Below are 21,934 nucleotides of genomic sequence, written 5' to 3'. Positions count from 1 at the left end.
ATGGGGATGAGGTAGTTGGATGGGCTATTTGCAGATGGGCTATGTACAGGTGCAGTGATTTGTGAGCTGCTCTGACAGCTGGTGCTTAAAGTTAGTGAGGGAGTCTCCAGCTTCAGTGATTTTTGCAGTTCGTTCCAGTCATTGGCAGCAGATCGATTTAGGTTTTAAATATCAAGTTATGGTGACTCTTTCGGTTAGAAGCATTCAATTTGGCAATGCATACATTATTTTGGATTTATGTGCACATGAAAACTGATTTTACCCCGTAACATGAGGAGACACAAAATAAACGTAGTTACACTGCATTTTTGAGATCTCTCTACAAAACACTGTCCAGCAGCGAGATCCAGGATTCTTACAGGGTTCAAGTTCAATGTCTAATTTAATTGATTAATGCTTAATATATGATATAACTATTACTTACATTTCCATAAATGCAAGGACAGAAAAGTAATGTTTTATGTCATACAATTTTTTTCATCTCAACGTGATCCATCATAATAAGAACTTTAATGCTCCGAAAGTGTCTAGGAATTTATATCCATCCATCCCCACAATTATGTATGTTGGGAAATGTAAATATTGATGATCGATATCAGTTTTGTAGTTTTTTAATCTAGGTGTAATTGCTGAAAAAAAGCTTAAATATTCATCAATTGGAAAGCCTCATATTCCCCCTTAATAACAAACTGGATGACTGAACTATCTAGCTACATACCATTGGATTTTGTATATTATAAAGTTAAACAAAAACCAGAAGTGTGACACAATTTGTTCTTCACTTTCTAACCCTAATATCTGTCATTACATATTCAAAAGCAATTGTCTACGGGCCTCCCGAGTGGCGCGGTGGTCAAAGGCACTGCATCGCAGTGCTAGCTGTGCCACTAGAGATTCTGGGTTTGAGTTCAGGCTCTGTCGCAGCCGGCCGTGACCGGGAGACCCATGGGGCGGCGCACAATTGGCCCAGCGTCGTCCAGGTACGGGGAGGGTTTGGCCAGAAGTGATGTTCTTCTCTCATCACGCCCTAGCGACTCCTGTGGAGGGCCGGGTGCAGTGCATGCTGACACGTTCGCCAGGTGTACAGTGTTTCCTCCGACACATTGGTGCGGCTGGCTTCCGGGTTAACCTGTCTGGGCTAGGGGGCAGTATTTTCACGGCCGGTTGAAAAACGTACCCAATTTAAACAGGTTACTACTCTGGCCCAGAAACTAGAATATGCATATTATTAGTAGATTTGGATAGACAACACTCTGAAGTTTCTAAAACTGTTTGAATGGTGTCTGTGAGTATAATAGAACTCATATGGCAGGCAAAAACCTGAGAAAATTCAAAGCAGGAAGTGGAAAGTCTGAGAATTGTAGTTCTTCTTTTGATTCTCTATCGAAGCTACAGTGTCTGTGGGGGACGTTGCACTTCCTAAGGCTTCCATTGGCTGTCTAAAGCCTTCAGAAAGTGGTTTGAGCATGTTCCTGTCACTGGGCAGATAATAGGAGCTCAGATACTGAGTGGTCTGCCTGGCAACAAAGGGATTGGATATGCGCAGTCACACGAGCACGCCGTTCCTTCTTTTTCTTCTTGAATGAATATGCTATTGTCCGGTTGGAATATCATCACAATTTTATGTTAAAATACCATAAAGATTGAATTTAAACAGCATTTGACATGCTTCTAAGTACGGTAATGGAACATTTTGACTTTTCGTCTCTCATTCCACACTCGCGCGTTATGCCTTTGGATAAGTGATCTGTACGCACGAACAAAACAGAGGTATTTGTTCATAAATATGGATTATTTCGAACAAAAACAACATTTCTTGTGGAAGTAGCAGTCCTGGGCATGCATTCTGACAAAGATCAGCAAAGGTAAGAGAATATTTCTAATACTAATTCTGAGTTTAGGTTGCTCCGAACTTGGCAGGTGTCTGAATAGCTCACCGTGATGGCTGAGCTATGTACTCAGAATTTTGAAAAATGTGCTTTCTCCGTAAAGCTATTTAAAATCTGACACCGCGGTTGCATCCAGGGGTAGTCTATCTATAATTCTTAAAATAATTGTTATATATTTTGTCAACGTTTATGATGAGTATTTTTGTAAATTGATGTGCACATTCACCGAACGTTTTGGTGGGAATACATTTTCTGAACATCACGCGCCAATGTAAAATGCTGTTTTTGGATATAAATATGAACTTTATCGAACAAAACATACATGTATTGTGTAACATAATGTCCTAGGAGTGTCATCTGATGAAGATAGTCAAAGGTTAGTGCTTAATTTAGCTGTGTTTTGGGTTTTATTGACACGTGCCCTTGCTTGGAAAATGGCTCTGTGATTATTTTTGTCTATGTACTCTCCTAACATAATCTAATGTTTTGCTTTCGCTGTAAAGCCTTTTTGAAATCGGAAAATGTGGTTAGATTAACGAGAAGTTTATCTTTAAAATGGTGTAAAATAGTTGTATGTTTGAGAAAGTTGAATTATGACATTTTGTTGTTTTTGAATTTTCCGCCCTGATGTTTCACTGGCTGTGTCCCGCAGGTGAAAAATATTCATCCACCTAGCCCATAGAAGTTAAATGGGCATTGTGTCAAAAAGCAGTGTGGCTTGGTTGGGTTGTGTTTCGGAGGACGCACGGCTCTCGACCTTCGCCTCTCCCGAGTCCGTATGGGAGTTGCAGCAATGAGACAAGACTGTAACTACCAATTGGATACCACAAAATTGGGGAGAAAAGGGGTAAAAAAAGTAATTGTCTAACTCATTAAAGCAATTGAGTAATGGTTACTCAAAGATCTCCACCTGCCTGTAGAACTCAAATCATATAAGTGGAACTCACTCTGATGTTGGTATCACTTAATATTTTTGAGTATTGTGAACAAATATGAGGTTATTGAGTAAATATAATTATTTATTTGTGTTCTGCTAATCTAAAGTTATAGTTTTTACAAGTTATACTTTTTTAAGTCAATCAAACAATTATTAAATATGTTGTTCTTTCTTGATTCTATTATGTTTAATGTCTTTACTTACAATAATAAAGTAGTAAATAGACAAATAAAAAACATGATTTATCTGTGTAGAATTATTACGGTTTTGCAAGTTATGAATATTTAATAGTGCCACGTGCATTGTTTTTTGAGGATTATGGGTAATTCAAAAAATGTGGACTTTAGGAACGTTTTACACAATGGCGTATGTATGTTTGAAGAAAGAAAAGTATATTTCTAAAATAGTATTACGTTTGTTGTGCTGTGAGGTGTAATTGATCATGATGATCGGACATCAAAACTGTCAAGCAAATTGACCTTCAATAATGATTAAAGCAATCACACCAACAACAAGGTCATGTTAATGCAGAGTATTTAACAGATACAGTGCCTTGCAAAAATATTCATCCCCCTTGGTGTTTTTCCTATTTTCTTGCATTACAACCTGTAACTTAAATGGACTTTTATTTGGATTTCATGTAATGGACATACACAAAATAGTCCAAAATGGTGAAGTAAAAAAAATAAAAACTGAAAAGTGGTGCGTGCATATGCATTCACCCCCTTTGCTATGAAGCCACTAAATGAAATCTGGTGCAACCAATTACCTTCAGAAGTCACATAATTAGTTAAATAAAGTCCACCTGTGTGCAATCTAAGTGTCACATGATCTGTCACATGATCTCAGTATATATACACACCTGTTCTATAAGGCCCCAGAGTCTGCAACACCACTAAGCAAGGGCAAGCAAGGAGCTCTCCAAACAGGTCAAGGACAAAGTTGTGGAGAAGTACAGATCAGGGTTGGGCTATAAAAAAATATCCAAAACGTTGAACATCCCACGGAGCACCAATAAATCCATTATAAAAATGGAAAGAATATGGCACCACGATAAACCTGCCAAGAGAGGGCCACCCACCAAAACTCATGGACCAGGCAAGGAGGGCATTAATGAAAGAGACCAAAGATAACCCTGAAGGAGCTGCAAAGCTCCGCAGCGGAGATTGGAGTATCTGTCCATAGAACCACTTTAAGCCATAAACTCCACAGAGCTGGGCTTTACAGAAGAGTGGCCAGAAAAAAAAGCCATTGCTTAAAGAAAAAATAAGCAAACACATTTGGTGTTCGCCAAAAGGCATGTGGGCAACTCCCTAAACATATGGAAGAAGGTACTCTGGTCAGATGACACTAAAGTTGGGCTTTTTGGCCATCAAAGAAAATTCTATGTCTGGTGCAAACCCAACACCTCTCATCACCCCAAGTACACCATCCCCACAGTGGAGCACGGTGGTGGCAGTATCATGCTGTGGGGATGGTTTTCATTGGCAGGGACTGGGCAACTGGTCAGAATTGAAGGAATGATGGATGGAGCTAAATACAGGGAAAATATTGAGGGAAACCTGTTTCAGTCTTCCAGAGATTTGAGACTGGGACGGAGCTTCAACTTCCAGTAGGACAATGACCCTAAGCATACTGCTAAAGCAACACTCAAGTGGTTTAAGGGGAAACATTTAAATGTCTTCGAAGGGCCTAGTCAAAGCCCAGACATCAATCCACTTGAGAATCTGTGGTATGACTTAAAGATTGCTGTACACCAGCGGAACCCAGCCAACTTGAAGGAGCTGGAGCAGGTTTGCCTTGAAGAATGGGCAAAAATCCCAGTGGCTAGATGTGCCAAGCTTATAGAGACATACCCCAAAAGACGTGCAGCTGTAATTGCTGCAAAAGGTGTTCCTACAAAGTACTGACTTTGGGGGGGTGAATAGTTATGTACGCTCAAGTTTTCAGTTTTTTACCTTATTTCTTGTTTGTTTCAATAAAAAATATTTTGCATCTTCAAAGTTGTAGGCATGTTGTGTAAATCAAATGATACAACCCCCCCCCCCACAAAAACAATTTTAATTCCAGGTTGTAAAGGCAACTAAATTGGAAAAATGCCAAGGGGGTGAATACTTTCGCAAGCCACTGTAAAGTCAAGTTAAGATGTGTGAAAAAGAACCACGGGAAAAACATCCTCCATTCGCTATTTCAAATCAAATCAAATGTTATTTGTCACATGCACCAAATGCAACAGGTGTAGATCTTACCGTGAAATGCTTACTTACAAGCCCTTATCCAACAATGTAGTTCAAGAAATAGAGTTATGAAAATATTTACTAAATAAACGAAATAAAGTAAAAAATAACATAAAATATTAATTACAAGGCTATATACAAGGGATACCGGTACCAAGTCAATTTGCGGGGGTACAGGTTAGTCAAGATTTGTGCATGTAGGTAAATGGGAAAGTGACAATGCATTGACAATAAACAGCAAGTAGCATCAATGTAAAAACAAAGGGCGGGGGTGTAAATAGTCCGGGTGGCCATTTTATTAATTGTTACCAATCTTATGGCTTGGGGGAAGAAGCTGTTAAGAAGCCTTTTGGACCAAGACTTGGCACTCCAGTACCGCTTGCCGTGCGGTAGCAGAGAGAACAGTCTATGACTTGGGTGACTGGAGTCTTTGCTACTTTTTTTGGCCTTCCTCTGACACGCCTAATATAGAGGTCCTGGATGGCAGGAAGCTTGGCCCCAGTGATGCACTGGGCTGTACGCACTACCCTCTGTAGGGCGGTGATGCAACCGGTCAGGATGCTCTCGACGGTGCATCTGTAGAACTTTTTGAGGAACTGGCGACACATGCCAGTCTGACTATAAGACCTAGAAACTGTGTGTGGAATAATGTAAATGTAAGTGCTTTGAAGACTGAGACAAATTAATTGGAGCACAGGAAACATGTAATTTTGAGAAAATGGCCAATAAAGATAAACTAATGCAATTAAATGTACTTTCCATAAATATGACCATTTATGTCACATTAATTAATATCTTATTCATATATCACTTCTAAACTGACAAATAAACATAAAAAATACCTTTTACAAATGCATTAGCACATTGAAAACATTTGTTTCAAGCAATAGAGCATATGCTTTGAATACTGGTCTGTTGGGCAAATCATCAGTTTTAGAAAGAATCTCATATCACTTTGCTCAATTTGTCACATACAAGGCTATTGAATGGCTGGTGAAATGTGCAGAACATTAATCAGCTATGCTTGCCCCATTTGTAAGGCCCTTTTTGCGTTGTTGCTGGTACCGCTTTACTTTCTTGACATGGGACCTGCGCCTACGCTTGGCACACTCCATTGAAGCAGCATCAGCTCTCACAACACGCCTCGTGTCCTCCTCTCTGATTGCTTCCAGCGTCACCAAAGTGCTGTCAAGCCGCAATTTGTCCATCACATATGATAGAGCAGTGGTTCCCTCATTGAAAGTGGCTACTGCCATACTGGCTGCTCTGTCAATGTGGCTTTTGCTCATGAAGACAGTTTTGAGGCACCGCAACCATATTACATATTATACAGTGAGTTCAGACATTAATTTGCATTCTGGGTTCCTACGTGCTGCATTCTATTGAGGAGGTTATCATATGACATCCTATGACATAGAGGAACAATTTTCTGTGCAACCTCTATTAAAAAAGGTATGGCCTCCATGGTTTTTGTGACTAGGTGGATCTTCACCATTTTCTAGGGCTCGCTGGTACCAGCACCAAGATCTACCATGATTAGGGATTTAATCTGTCGATATGGAATGGACCAGCCCAGATAGCATTCTTCATGCCCTCTATTATCACCCTGGTTATCCAGAATTGCACCCCTGTAGTTTTGCAGACTCTTACATTTTTGTGCAGTGAGTTTCCCTACACCTCTCCCCCCAAGTTGTTTCTCTGAACTAAGTTTACGAAGCGCTGTTCCCATCCTCTTGTGGGCATGCACTCTAGTTTCCATATCTCAAGGCCTGGGTAGGGATCTAATTTGACAACTGCTTGTATGCAGTACTGTCACCATTTGAGAGCATCTCGGTGTAACGAAGGTGGTGGCGACTGACTGGCTGGCCCACATGCGTTTAGCTGTGTCCTGCTCCATTGCTTTGCTCGAACCTGAGAAGTTGTGAGCACAGTCATCTGCATGTGAATCCTTCCATTCCCTGAACTCCTCCTCAGTAATTCCATTTTCATCACACATGCATGGCAGTATGAAGACAACACCTCATAGTCTATCACTAGACCTGTTGCAATGTCTATGCACACACCTATCCCGTAGTTATAAGTGAATCCTCTCTTGTGCCAAGTTCCATCAAAGGATATATGAATGTCTGTGATGGCATCCTCATCCTTCTTCAGCAACTCAGCTATGTCTGGGTCTATATCTGCGTATGCTATTCTAATTAGCTTTCCAGCACTCTCCATTGACTGTAGCCCTCTCTGAATCTCTGCAACTAAAGTGTGTGTGTGTGGTGGTGGGGTGGGGGGGTGGGGGGGGGGGGTACTTACTATGATGTCTGTCGACATTACATTCAAAACTGCAGGACTAAATATCAGCATGTTACCCTATGTAAATATTAGCTTATCAGCATGTATTTACTAATTCCTCAGTAATCACAGTAGGCTACAGCCCTATGACACTGTAGGCCTATGTGACAGTCATTGTATAGTTATGTTTTCCTCTCACTCTGTTTATTCACTTTGAATACATTTGCTGGAGTAAGGAAATAAATATTATTTATACACAGCAAGTCACCTGACAATAATGGGCTACTCCCTTTTTATTTACCTGTCACTCTCCTCTCATGTCTCTGATATGAGCTGAGACACAAGGAAGGAATCCCTAGGACTTTGCTTATTTTCTTTAGAGCTGCATAATCACGTCCAAATTTGTGGGCTAGAAGAACCATTCTCACATTTATATAAAATGCCACATCTACCCAGGAGCACTCCTGCAGCCTGGAGGACGTGTAAACACTCCTCCTAAATGCATCACGATCACCTTCAGTGTGCATATTCTATCATGACAGAATTACAGAACACCTGGTTGGTGGGGTCTATGGCGATTTTCCGTCCAGTGTTTAGACACTTAGGGCAAATCAAATAAAAAACAAGTTGTTTTATTTTTGACATGTGGAATAAAAGCCACTGTTGGCTGGCTGCTGTCTGGTTGATGCTGATAGCTGTCATCTTCATCTTAACTAATTTGCATTTTGACGCGCTTCTGGCGGCTACCTCCTTTTCCTCCTCTATCTGTACTGCCACTGCCTCGATCGGCTGATCAGGTTAAGTTGTTATTTTATTGACTGCTTTTCTTGCATTAGCTAACAGAGATCGCCTATATTTATTCACATTCTGTAGATATATTCTTCGAGATTTGCTCATTTTGTCTCTCTTTACGGGAATTCTTTATGAGAGATTTCGAACAAGGAAGTGCTGCGCGGCACGTGAGACATTTTAACCAATCAGGTTGCCGGAAAGGACCTTTAATTGCCAGTAACCAATCGGATATCAGGAAATTACTAATCTTTCAGCACGAAGCACTATGTCTATATTGCCATGTATGGACCAGCTCACAATATGCTCTGGAAAACAAGCTTTTGAATGATATATGATTCAACATGGAGTTTTAAAAATAATGGTTGAAGTTTTACATTAAACACACTAACAAGAATTACATTATTGCTAGGTGTAGTTGACGGAGTTGGGATAACATTATACAAATCAAGTATTTATATACATATTTGCCAAATTATTTGTACATTTTATGAAAGTATGGAAGTTATAGTTGCAAAATATCCCTAAATCTGAAAATTGACAGATGCAAGCGAAATCACAATTTTTGCCTGTGGTGCCTGGCCTTAAAACAGGTTTTAAGATGCAAGTGGTTATATTAATTTGGGATCTATCACATCCCACAACTGTCCCAAACTATGTCTGAAATGTTTATTTCTAGCACAGACTAGAATAGGTTCCCTTTTGTACTATGGGGATAGTAGATTGACATAGCCTAGTGCTTTTGCTGTTTTTTAGTCCTACTCATCTTGTTAGCTGACAAAGTAAGTGACAGTTCTTCCAATATCTTCAATAGGCACCTTGTAATTGGATAAGGATGCACACAGTTGCTTCCCCGATGTGTCTGTCTTCACTTGTAGCCTGTGAGAAAGATCCGGTCATGTGACACAGAGCCATGTGAGGGAGAGGTGCTTCACAGACCGCCACAGCCCTAGACACGACCACTGAAAATGACTAACCAGAACTACTTACACTTGACAAAAATTTGTAATGAAGGTTAATAATTGAAGTAGAAGGGACACTACATTTTTATGTTCACTACAACAAATATTAATGTTCAAATAACTTAAATCGTTATAGTTCAGAATACATATTGCAATTTAATGCCAAAAATGTTTTAGAACTTAAAAAAATAACGATGTCACTTTATTACTTTAAGTATTGAACACTGACATAATTTGAGTTGGGTTACTCAAATGATTCTAGGCAACGGGTTTCCACCAAAAAAATGTAGTTAGCAGAACTACCTCATTTTTACAGTGTATGGTGCAACGTCCCAATAATATATCCTTTCTTCTGAAGTGTGCACTCATTCTCAATTCCCCACAAATGTAAAAAAATTGGAATTTCCATATACCAGTCATTTACTTTCAAATTCATGAAGGGAAGGCAACAATTGCAACCTTCAGGAGAAAATAAAGATTATTGGGACATACTGTAATTCTGGCTAAAGACAAATCAACAGCAAGAAAACAGTGAGCCTCAGATCTAAGGTCTGGTCAAAGGGTCATGGGGTCATGATGGGGTCAGGGAGTGGGCACTTGGGTAGTCACTATTAATACAAACTCTTTCTTGGCCCCACTCATGCACGCTCGCTCCCACACACACACACACACACAACCAACCAATCAACAATAACAGATCCAGAGCTCACAGGGTGTCACTATCTACTGTAAGCATCACATCCCAGCTTAGCCCTCCGATGGTGAGAGAGAGGGAGGATATCCTGATCCCAGGTCCCCAGTTCATTAGCATAAATCAACTCTGCAGTTAAAACCTTTTATCTTAATTACTGTACTAATGAGACGAGTCCCGAAGGACTAAGTCACACCCTCTGACGACAGTCGAGGAGATGAGAAGTAGGTGTCTTACACAGGCATACACACCTGCACGCGTGTGTGTGCATACATGCACACAGAGTCATACACACACACACACACACACACACACACACACACACACACACACACACAACACACACACACACACACACACACACACACACACACACACACACACACACACACACACACACACACTAACGGGCACGCAAGCACACGAAAAACACACACACACACACCAAATTCCATCATCCTCCCACCTTAAACACTGAGCACTGCATCATTATCTTTCACTATCCATTATCTATGAAAATGATAATGATTTGATCAACCCTACAGGCTCCATCTCCATAAGGGCTTAGTACAGCGCCATAACTCATGATTTCCCTCTGCCAAAGTGACTAGACATACTATCTAATTAATGCATTTTTAATGCTCTTCTTCAATTCTGCAACACAAAAGAGCATTGCCTAGCTGTAACAGTGAGTGGGGGTGGGGGTGGGGGGTTATAGAAGCAGAGGCCACTGTGTTTGTTTTCATGGTGTGGCTTTGTAAGAAGTGGACTGGACTGGGATTTAGGCTTTCTGTCCATTCTGTGTGTGTGTGTGTGTGCGCACACCTATATGTGTTTGTGTGTGTGTCTCAGTGTGTGTGTGTGTTTGGTCAGTGCCTTGTCTCTGTAAGTGAAAGGGGCAGAGTGACTGGTTAAGGTCAGCCAGTGACTCAGCAAATTGTCAAGGGATGGGCATCTCTATCACTAAGAAGTGTGCCACACTGCCACCCTGCATGCCACCCTGACTCAACCAGTGCGAGTAAACATTATTAACCAGCTGGCACTGCCATGGGCAGCATTGGGCACCCATGTAATGTGCTACCATCATGGCTGGTGACCCTCTTAGGGGACACTCAGAGTTTAGCCAGGGCATACCAGGGCACAGGGGGTGGCTGTTGGGCAAAGCTGGCTATGTGGTTTGCATACAAGAAATACCAATTCTCTGCATGACTTTCTATCTATCCCACTCTTAATTTCTCTTAATTTACTGTACGATATGCATCCTCTATTTTCTCATTGGTTGAAACTAGTTGCAGTATGTGTCCTGCTGTAACCTAGCTAGCGTAGCAATCCGTACTATCGGCATATTCAACAGAGCTTAAGAAATATATTACCTTCAACAGTGTTATCTTGTGATCAAACCATCAATGTTTTGTTATTATTGGTGTGGTAAAAATTTGAGCTAACGGGTTAGCAATTACCATTTTTGACATTTCAGTGGAAATACTACTACTATCAGCTTTTTGATAAGCCGCTAAGTAAAGAAATACGTTCTGTATTATCGGCATACGGTTCCCAGTTATTGGCCACCTGACTATTTTGTTCAATAACAAGATATATTTGTTTAATTTTGTTAAAAAAAATTAGACACCAACCTCATATCCGAAGTGTTTACTAGATAGTTGACTAGTTGGCTAGTCTTCTGGTAAAAAAAAAATTACTTGCCTGTCAACTTTTCATTGCGTAGCCCGGTGCGCCCTCCTGTGGACTCTTAAAAAAAAAAATTTTTCACCAACATATTCAGTGTTGTAACCAAATAATGTATCATCATTTGTTTTACAGATTCATTTTATGTTTTGAGAAAGTAGATTTTAATACTAAAATATAAATGAGTATGAATAATTTACATCAAACAAAACTTTAATTTCAGTCATGTGCATTGACATAAACAATTAAAACACTGTTGGAGTTTGTGTTGCAGAGATGCACATGGAAAGTAAAGGAAGAAATACTGATGGGTTGGATGGGTTGAATAAATATATACTATATTTTAGACATGTATTTTGTTTTTACAAATAAATAATTTCACATGAAAACAAACAAAATAAACACTTAAATCTCAACCTCCATCCCCATATTGTCACAAAATCACAATTAAAATCCAGCTCCACCGCCACCTCTGGATCGCACTGCACACACCTGCAGTGAAACCAGTGCTGGCAGAAGTCACAGCACACACCTGCAGTGAAACCAGTGGTGGCAGAAGTCACAGCACACACCTGCAGTGAAACCAGTGGTGGCAGAAGTCACAGCACACAACAGCAGTGAAACCAGTGCTGGCAGAAGACACAGCACACACCTGCAGTGAAACCAGTGCTGGCAGAAGTCACAGCACACACCTGCAGTGAAACCAGTGCTGGCAGAAGTCACAGCACACACCTGCAGTGAAACCAGTGCTGGCAGAAGTCACAGCACACCCATGGCACCCCGGACCTACACTCCTGCGGGGAGCTTGCAGGCGGATCACGCTCGCCGCAGCAAGCACAGCAGGTGGTGTCTTATTTTTTTTTTAAAGAACACATCAAATGTATTAACATGGTTTTGCAAAATATAGAAGTACTACAGCAACAATAGTAATTGATACAACTGAGAGAGAGAAAAACAATGCCATGGGTTGTGAAACAGAGGTGGCCGGTGGAGCTTTTCTCTCCCTTTTCAGTGCTGCAGTTGAGAGAACAAGTAGTGTTAGACAGAGGATGTTTCATGAAAACCCATTTCATGGGTTGGTCACTGTAGCCCGGCACTGGCGGAGCGCTGGCACAGGGCGAACTGGGCTGTGCTGGGGAATGAGGGCTGCCGTGCGTAGAGCAGGCGCAAGGTAAACTGGGCCGAGGAGACGTACTGGAGACCAGATCCGTTGTGCCGGCACACTTCTTCCTGGCTGCCGGCAAACTCTCGCCCGGCAACGCTGCGGAGCCCGTATTCGCCGCACCGGACTGTGCGTGTGTATGGGCAACACCGTGTGCATTTCTGTGTAACAAGGTGCTTGCTTGATCCGTCGCTCCCCATAATAAGCATGGGGAGTTGGCTCAGGTCTCCATCCTGACTCTGCCCAACTCCACGTGTGCCCCCCCAAAAAAATGTTTGGGGGGATGCCTCTCGGCCTCATGTAGCTCCCTTAATTTCCTCTCCCAGAAACGTTGTTCTGCCCCCCACGTCCATCCTTCTCCTCGGTGCTCCAATCCCTGCTGCTTGGTCCTTGTTTGGTGGGTGGTTCTGTCATAGGTGTCGTAAAGATTGGACCAAGGCGCAGCGGGTATAGTGCTCATCTTCTTAATTTATTTAAAGATAACACTTAAACAAAATAAGCAAAACAACGAAATAGTTCCATAAGGCAACACAGGCTATTCAGGAAAACAACCACCCACAAAACACAAGTGAAACAAACACCACTAAATATGGCCTCCAATTAGAGACAACGACAACCAGCTGCCTATAATTGGAGGTCATTTACAAAACCCCAACATAGAAATAGAAAACTAGATTTAAACATAGAAATAGAAAACAGAACCTAAACCAAAACACACAAAACAAACACCCCCTGCCACGCCCTGGCCAAACTACAATGACAAATAACCCCTTTTACTGGTCAGGACGTGACAGCTACGAAACAATTGCCTTGGTAAAAAGGTAAGCAAGAGTTCATCTACACTCAGTGCTTGACCATATACATTTGACGAAATGCACAAAAAAAACGTATATCACTGCACATCTTGCTATGCTGCTATCAAGATTTTAAGTTGAATTGTTGAAGTGATCGTAGATTCACCGCCAGTAGGTGGCTAATAAGCCACCGTTAGCTAACTGAGGGTGGGACAGAGATGTTCTCTCTTACTGTCTCCCTCTCTCGCTTTATTGTTTTGGTCAAACTAAAATAAACGTTGAATGCATTTAAACGTCAGGTTCTCAGGAACAATTGCATTTAGAATGAAGTATCTTTTACCCCTCTTCTGACCAATTAGTCTGTATATTGTAAGTATACACAACACACACACACACACACACACACACACACACACACACACACACACACACACACACACACACACACACACACACACACACACACACACACACACACTACCATCATTCACTTCCATTCATTCACTTCCAGAAGTTTACTCGAAATACGAGTTTATCCCTTCACTTCATTTTGTTATAACATCTTTGGTCTGACAGACGTTTACGTGAAACCCACAATGCATTGTATGATGTCAACAAACATGTCTCCATACATAGCTGTCTCCATCATAATCAGTACATCATTCACAAAAAGTATTTTACACACATCATATGTGTCCATTACAATCTATGCAAGAATCGGAATGCATGATTTGTCACCAGACCTTGAAAACATGCAAATAAAACAGTAAATCAATCAATTATTACCTCACAAACCATAATGATTCATTGATACAAGTGGCGGGTGCCGGCAGTCAATTACATAACCTCTGACACTCACACAGAGCCACTCAGTGTTGTTTATTTATGTATGTAGCTAGTGGGCTAAGCTATAGCATTAGCAATGTCTTTCAAAAGGAGACAATTTACAAATGCGTAAATTCTGACAATGAGTCTGAGTATGAAAGTGAGGAATCAGGTTCTGACAGTGACCGTGCGCGTCCCCCCAACCTTGTGGCCATTGAGAACCCTGAATCAGAGGCCCCCCTGCCCACCGATGATGTTCCAGGTCCCTCTGAAGATGCTGGTGGTGATGGAGGCAGGCCAACAGTGGGTGAAGTGCGTGAGGTCTGCAGTAGCTGGAAGGCCACTAGCCATTTCACCCCTCCTGCAAAGCCCCTTGCCATCTCCTTCTGCAGCAGAGTGATTCAAGCTGTTTCTGACAGAGGAGCTAATGGGAGACATGGTGAAGGAGACCAATTGCTTGTAGCTACAGGAGAAGAGAGAGCCAAAGCGACGTGGGCGACATGAAGACAGGATTTGTCCAGGACATTATAGTCAACAGTGTTGAGTTCCAACATTCTACATTGTGCTCAAGCACTATTGAGCACATCTGTAGCAATTACTGACTGACTGACTTAACAAGTGACTCACATGATACTATGCCCTTAGCAGTGGAGGCTCCTCAAAGGAGGAAGGGGAGGACCATCCTCCTCAGTAAATTTCATACAAATAAATATAGTGCTACCTTCGAGAAAAGTTATTATTTTTTGATAAAACAATACTAAATATATTCACATGTGACCAAATAATTGATGACAACAAACTATTTTGCAATGAAGGTCTACAGTTACCTCTGGGGTGGCAGGTAGCCTAGTGGTTAGAGCATTGGGCCAGTAACCGAAAGGTTGATGGATCGAGTCCCCAAGCCGACAAGGTGAAAATCTGTCATTCTGCCCATGAACAAGGCAGTTAACCCGGTAGGCTGTCATTGTAAATAACAATTTGTTCTTAACTGACTTGCCTGGTTAAATAAAGGTTAAATAAAGGTTAAAAAAAATAAAAAATAAACAGCCCTCTGAAGGTGTAGCTGGAGGACAGCTAGTTTCTGTAATTCTCTGGGTACATTGACTTCAATACAAAACCTAGGAGGCTCATGGTTCTCATCTACTTCCATAGACATACACATTATTACTGTATGAAAACTTCCGGAGGACATCCTCCAAATGTATCAGAGCTCTTGCAGCATGAACTGGTATGTTTTCCACCCACTCAAAGGATCAGAGAATGAATTTACACTCTACAAAAATATAAATGCATCATGAGCTGAAATAAAAGATCCCAGAAATGTTCCACACACACAAAAAGCTTATTGCACTCAAATTTTGTGCACAAATTTGTTACATCCCTGTTATTTCACCTTTGCCAAAATAGTCCATCCACCTGACAGGTGTGGCATATCAATAAGCTTGATCATTAGACAGGTGCACCTTGTGCAGGGGCCACTCTAAAATGCAGTGCGGTTTTGTCACACAACACAATGCCGCATGTTTAAAGCTTTGAGCGAGCGATACATTTGCATGCTGACTGCAGCAATGCCAACCAGAGCTGTTGCCAGAGAATTGAATGTTCATTTCTCTACCACAAGCCGCCTCCAACGTCGCTTTAGAGAATTTGGTAGTATGTCCAACTGGCCTCACAACCGCAGACCACATGTAACCACGCCTGCCCAGGACCTCCACATCCGGCTTCTTCACCTGCGGGATCGTCTGAGACCAGCCACCCAGACAGCGGATGAAACTGTGGTTTTGCACAACCAAAGAATTTCTGCAGAAACTGTCAGAAACCGTCTCAGGGAAGCTCATTTGCGTGCTCCTCATCGTCGCCAGGGTCTACGCCCCTACCCTTTTCGTTAAGGTATCTGTGATCAAGAGATGCATATCTGTATTCCCAGGAATGTGAAATGCGTAGATTAGGGCCTAATGAATTTATTTCAATTGACTGATTTCCTTTCATGAACTGTAAATCAGTAAAATCTTGAAATTGTTGGGTTTATATTTTTGTTCTGTACATATGCACTGAGTGTACAAAACATTTGGAACACTTCCTAATATTAAGTTGCAGCCCCCTTTTGCCCTCAGAACAGCCTCAATTCATCGGGGCATGGACTCTACAAAGTGTCAAAATTATTCCACAGGGATACTGGCCCATGTTGACTCCAATGCTTCCCACATTTTTCAAACAGAAATTTGCTTCCTGCAAACCAAACTCTAAAAAGTTCTGGGACATTGTAAAGTCCATGGAGAATAAGAACACCTCCTCCCAACTGCCCACTGTACTGAGGATAGGAAACTCTGTCACCACCGATAAGCCCACTATAATTGAGAATTTCAATAAGCATTTTTCTACGGCTGGCCATGCTTTCCACCTAACTACCCCTACTGCATTCAACAGCACTGCACCCCCCACAGCTACTCGCCCAAGCATCCTCCATTTCTCCTTCTCCCAAATCCATTCAGCTGATGTTCTGAAAGAGCTGCAAAATCTGGACCCATACAAATCAGCTGGGCTTGACAATCTGGACCCTTTCTTTCTAAAATTATCTGCCGAAATTATTGCAACCCCTATTACTAGCCTGTTCAACCTCTCTTTCGTGTCGTCTGAGATTCCCATAGATTGGAAAGCAGCTGCTGTCATCCCCCTCTTCAAAGGAGGTGACACTCTTGACCCAAATTGCTACAGACCTATATCCATCCTACCCTGCCTTTCTAAGGTCTTCGAAAGCCAAGTCAACAAACAGATTACTGACCATTTCGAATCCCACCGCACCCTCTCCGCTATGCAATCTGGTTTCAGAGCTGGTCATGGGTGCACCTCAGCCACGCTCAAGGTCCTAAACGACATCGTAACCGCCATCGATAAGAAACAATACTGTGCTGCCGTATTCATTGACCTGGCCAAAGCTTTTGACTCTGTTAATCACCACATCCTCATCGGCAGACTCAGTAGCCTTGGTTTCTCAAACGATTGTGTCGCCTGGTTCACCAACTACTTCTCTGACAGAGTTCAGTGTGTCAAATTGGAGGGCCTGCTGTCCGGACCTCTGGCAGTCTCTATGGGGGTACCACAGGGTTCAATTCTTGGGCCAACTCTTTTCTCTGTATACATCAATGATGTTGCTCTTGCTGCTGGTGAATCTCTGATCCACCTCTACGCAGACGACACCATTCTGTATACTTCTGGCCCTTCTTTGGACACTGTGTTAACAACCCTCCAGACGAGCTTTAATGCCATTCAACTCTCCTTCCGTGGTCTCCAACTGCTCCTAAACACAAGTAAAACTAAATGCATGCTCTTCAACCGATCGCTGCCTGCACCTGCCCGCCTGTCCAGCATCACTTCTCTGGACGGTTCTAACTTAGAATTTGTGGACAACTACAAATACCTAGGTGTCTGGTTAGACTGTAAACTCTCCTTCCAGACTCACATCAATCATCTCCAATCCAAAGTTAAATCTAGAATTGGCTTCCTATTTCGCAACAAAGCATCCTTCACTCATGCTGCCAAACATACCCTCGTAAAACTGACCATCCTACCAATCCTCGACTTCGGTGATGTCATTTACAAAATAGCCTCCAATACCCTACTCAACAAGCTGGATGCAGTCTATCACAGTGCCATCTGTTTTGTCACCAAAGCCCCATATACTACCCACCACTGCGACCTGTACGCTCTCGTTGGCTGGCCTTCGCTTCATAATCGTCGCCAAACACATTGGCTCCAGGTCATCTACAAGACCCTGCTAGGTAAAGTCCCCCCTTATCTCCGCTCACTGGTCACCATAGCAGCACCCACCTGTAGCACGCGCTCCAGCAGGTATATCTCTCTGGTCACCCCTAAAGCCAACTCCTCCTTTGGTCGTCTCTCCTTCCAGTTCTCTGCTGCCAATGACTGGAACGAACTACAAAAATCTCTGAAACTGGAAACACTTATCTCCCTCACTAGCTTTAAGCACCAGCTATCAGAGCAGCTCCCAGATCACTGCACCTGTACATAGCCCATCTATAATTTAGCCCAAACTACTACCTCTTCCCCTACTGTATTTATTTATTTTATTTATTTTGCTCCTTTGCACCATATTATTTATATTTTAACGTTGAACTTTCTTCAAACTACAAATCTACCATTCAAGTGTTTTACTTACTATACTTTATTTACTTTGCCACCATGGCCTTTTTTGCCTTTACCTCCCTTATCTCACATCATTTGCTCACATTGTATATAGTCTTATTTTTTTCTACTGCATCATTGATTGTATGTTGTTTTACTCCATGTGTAACTCTGTGTTTTTGTATGTTGTCGAACTGCTTTGCTTTATCTTGGCCAGGTCGCAATTGTAAATGAGAACTTGTTCTCAACTTACCTACCTGGTTAAATAAAGGTGAAATAAAAAAAATTGTATCAAGTTTGCTGGATGTCCTTTGGGTGGTGGACCATTCTTGATACACACAGGAAACTGTTGAGTGTGAAAATCCCAGCAGTGTTGCAGTTCTTGACACATTCAAACCGGTGCGCTTGGCACTTACTACCACACCCTGTTCAAAGGCACTTAAATACTTTGTCTTGCCCATTCACCCTCTGAATGGTACACACACAGATCTCAATTGTCTCAAGGCTTAAAAATCCGCCCCTTCATCTACACTGATTGAAGTGGATTTAACAGGTGACATCAATAAGGGTTCATAGCTTTCCCCTGTATTCACCTGGTCAGCGGAAAGATTTAATTGAACATGCTCATATTATTGTATAACACCTGAAAAAGTCCTGTTGATAGGACATTCCTATCTTGAGATATTTGAGTTTATATTTGTTAATCTTAGTCCACCTGTGTCATTGTGGTGCCATTTTTGGAAAAGGCTTTGCCTTTGACCTGTGCATTATGTCCCGTGACACTTTGAACCAGAATACTGACACAAACATTGTAATATCTCAGCACTGGTAAGGCCTACAGACATGAAACAAAGAACACTGTGCTTCTGATAGTATTGTATGTTTTATGATTTGGTATGATCAGTTAAACTCTAAAAGCAATGTTTAGTTTACAACCATAACACCCAATAATAAGCAGTGAGTGAGTGAGTGTGTGATTGATTAACTAACCTGTCATTGATTGATTAACTAATTGATTGTGACAGACCTGAGATGATGGTGTAGCCGATGCCTCTCGGTCTCCCCAGATCCTGGTCAATGGCTCTTATCTTGCGCACCTCATAGCCCTGTGGACACACACACACAGGAAAAAAGAGGTTTAGAGCACTTATTATCTTGTAGACACTATAGTAAGCACAACTTCTCATACCCTTAGACTCTACCACACCAAGACACTCATTACACATACAGACAAACAGATACAGACATGGCACACACACACACACACACACACACACACACACACACACACACACACACACACACACACACACACACACACACACACACACACACACACACACACACACACCTATCGTTTCAAAACTCTCCAGCTTAGCAGATGAGGTTGCAAATCATGAAAAAAAACCGTAGAGAAAGAGGGAGAGGTGAAGAAAAATAAGCTATTTGAAAAGTCTTTGATCCGCAGTGTTCTCGGCCTCCGCGCCTCAATCAGACAAGGTGGCGGTGCTTAAAAACACCTCTCTCCATCCCTATCTCTCTTTCTCCCTTTCCTTCTCTCTCACATTCTCTCTCACTACCTTTGCTAAGCCGACCAGAAAACACCCCCTCCCTCTTCTCTCTCCATCCCTCTCTCCCTCTTTTCATATCTGCCTCCCATTGATCCAGCAAATTGTGTCTGAGGCATGTTTATGCTCCAATTCTACCAAAGCATCTTTTGTCATTGACTAATTACAGCAGAATCAATTAAAGGTATTTTAGATTGGAGTGATCACTACCAGAGACAGAGGGAAGAGAGAGGGAGATGGGAGAGGGTAGGTAGAGACAGGGAGAGACAAAGTGAGTGAGAGAGAGATGGAGAGAGCTGAAGTAATATGAGCAATATTCTCCTGCTGTCCATACAAGTGGAATATGTTCAATCAACCGGCATTTAAACCCCCTACCCTTCACCCTCCTCCCTCTCTCACCATTCCTCCCTCCCTCTCAGCTCTCACCTCCTCTCTGTTTCTTTTTCCCTTATCCTTGCACAATGCTACCTTACACCCTCCCCACCCCCACCACCCAAAAATACTCCCCCCTTCCTCTCTCTTTCCTTTCAGCTCACCAGTTTGACAGCCAAATTGTCTTTGTCCCAGAAAGGGTTTAAATAGCATCTCTGACAACACAAATCCATAACAGCCCAAAAATCTGTCCCTATGCTGTTCTTTGACAAATACTTTTCAATCTCAATCTGCCATCAAAGTTTTGTATGGATGGCAAGTTGGTTTGTGGAAAGACAGAGACAGAAAGGGATAGAGGGAGAGAGAGGGACAGGGAGGGATGGAGGGAGTGAGAGACAGAAAGAAAGAGAGAGAAAACAAGAGAGCTGGAGAGAGGGAGCATGAAAGACAGAAAGAGAGGGAGGGATGGCATTTGAAAAATGACCTATGACAGGGCTACGTGTTTGATATCTGTTTATGTGAAAATGTCACCAGCCTTGAGGATAGTTGACACCCACTCAGTCAGTCAAGCCCGGTGGCTTATCACAGGCAAACACTAGCAAACTGAAAATAACAGATGCCCGTTAGAATATGATCTGAGGGCAGGAGTGTGTGAGAATAGCACATTTACAGTATCGTTGAACTACCCGTGCCTTGCAAAAGTATTCATCCCCCTTCACGTTTTTCCTATTTTGTTGCATTACAACTTGTAATTTAAATTGATTTTTATTTGGATTTCATGTGACATACACAAAATAGTCCAAAGTGAAATGAAAGAAATTCACAGAAAAGTGATGCATGCATTCACCTCCTTTGCAATGAAGCCCCAAAATAAGATCTGGTGCAACCAATTACCTTCAGAAGTCACATAATTAGTTAAATAAAGTCCACCTGTGTGCAATCTGTGTCACATGATCTCAGTATATAAACTCAGCAAAATAAAGAAATGTCCCTTTTTCAGGACCCTGTCTTTCAAAGATAATTCTTAAAAATCCAAATAACTTCACAGATCTTCATTTTTATTTATTTTTTCCCAAGATGGCCTAGCAGTGCAGGCGTGTTTTGCCGTCCTCTTGTGTACTTTTGTATTTTCGTATTTTTTAATATATTTACATTTTATTTTCAATCTCTTTTCCATTTTTAAATTAAATATACCTTCCGGTAACCTGCCTCACCCAATGTGATACGGAACCGCTATTTTTTTTAGACCTTATAGCCAGAACCTCCATCAGAGGCTAGCCATCAGCAGTTAACCAGCTAATTAGCTACTAGCTATTTAGTCATTGTTAGCCACTGCTAGCGGCCTTTACCTTCCGCACAGACAACAGCTCTTTTTTTTTTGCCTGGATAATACTTGCCAGCCTACCAGTATTGGACTGTTTTCTCCACTACAATGCCGGACTCCTGCCGTAAACCCTGGACCATTACTCCTGATCATCACAGCTAGCTAGCTGTCACCGAGTGACCCAGCCCCGAAGCTAGCCCTGAGCCAGGCCCCCCTCCCGGCATACTCAGTGATCACCCGGACTCTACCCAAACACGGCTAGAATCCATTGC

At 42.0% G+C, this 21,934-nt stretch overlaps 1 protein-coding gene across 1 annotated transcript in view; it reads right to left on the bottom strand.

Annotated features, from left to right (window-relative positions):
• LOC106579432 (cadherin-23) overlaps positions 1 to 21,934 on the bottom strand; it is a 692,150-nt gene that overhangs the window by 409,841 nt on the left and 260,375 nt on the right. The window contains exon 9 of the mRNA XM_082965932.1: positions 19,426 to 19,504. Within this exon, the coding sequence (XP_082822058.1) occupies positions 19,426 to 19,504 (79 nt within the window). The remainder of the gene's footprint in view (positions 1 to 19,425; positions 19,505 to 21,934) is intronic.

Source organism: Salmo salar, chromosome 19, assembly GCF_965601325.2.
Source record: "Salmo salar chromosome 19, fSalSal1, whole genome shotgun sequence".
Classification (NCBI taxonomy): domain Eukaryota; kingdom Metazoa; phylum Chordata; class Actinopteri; order Salmoniformes; family Salmonidae; genus Salmo; species Salmo salar.
This window is presented reverse-complemented; position numbering and strand designations above follow the sequence as displayed.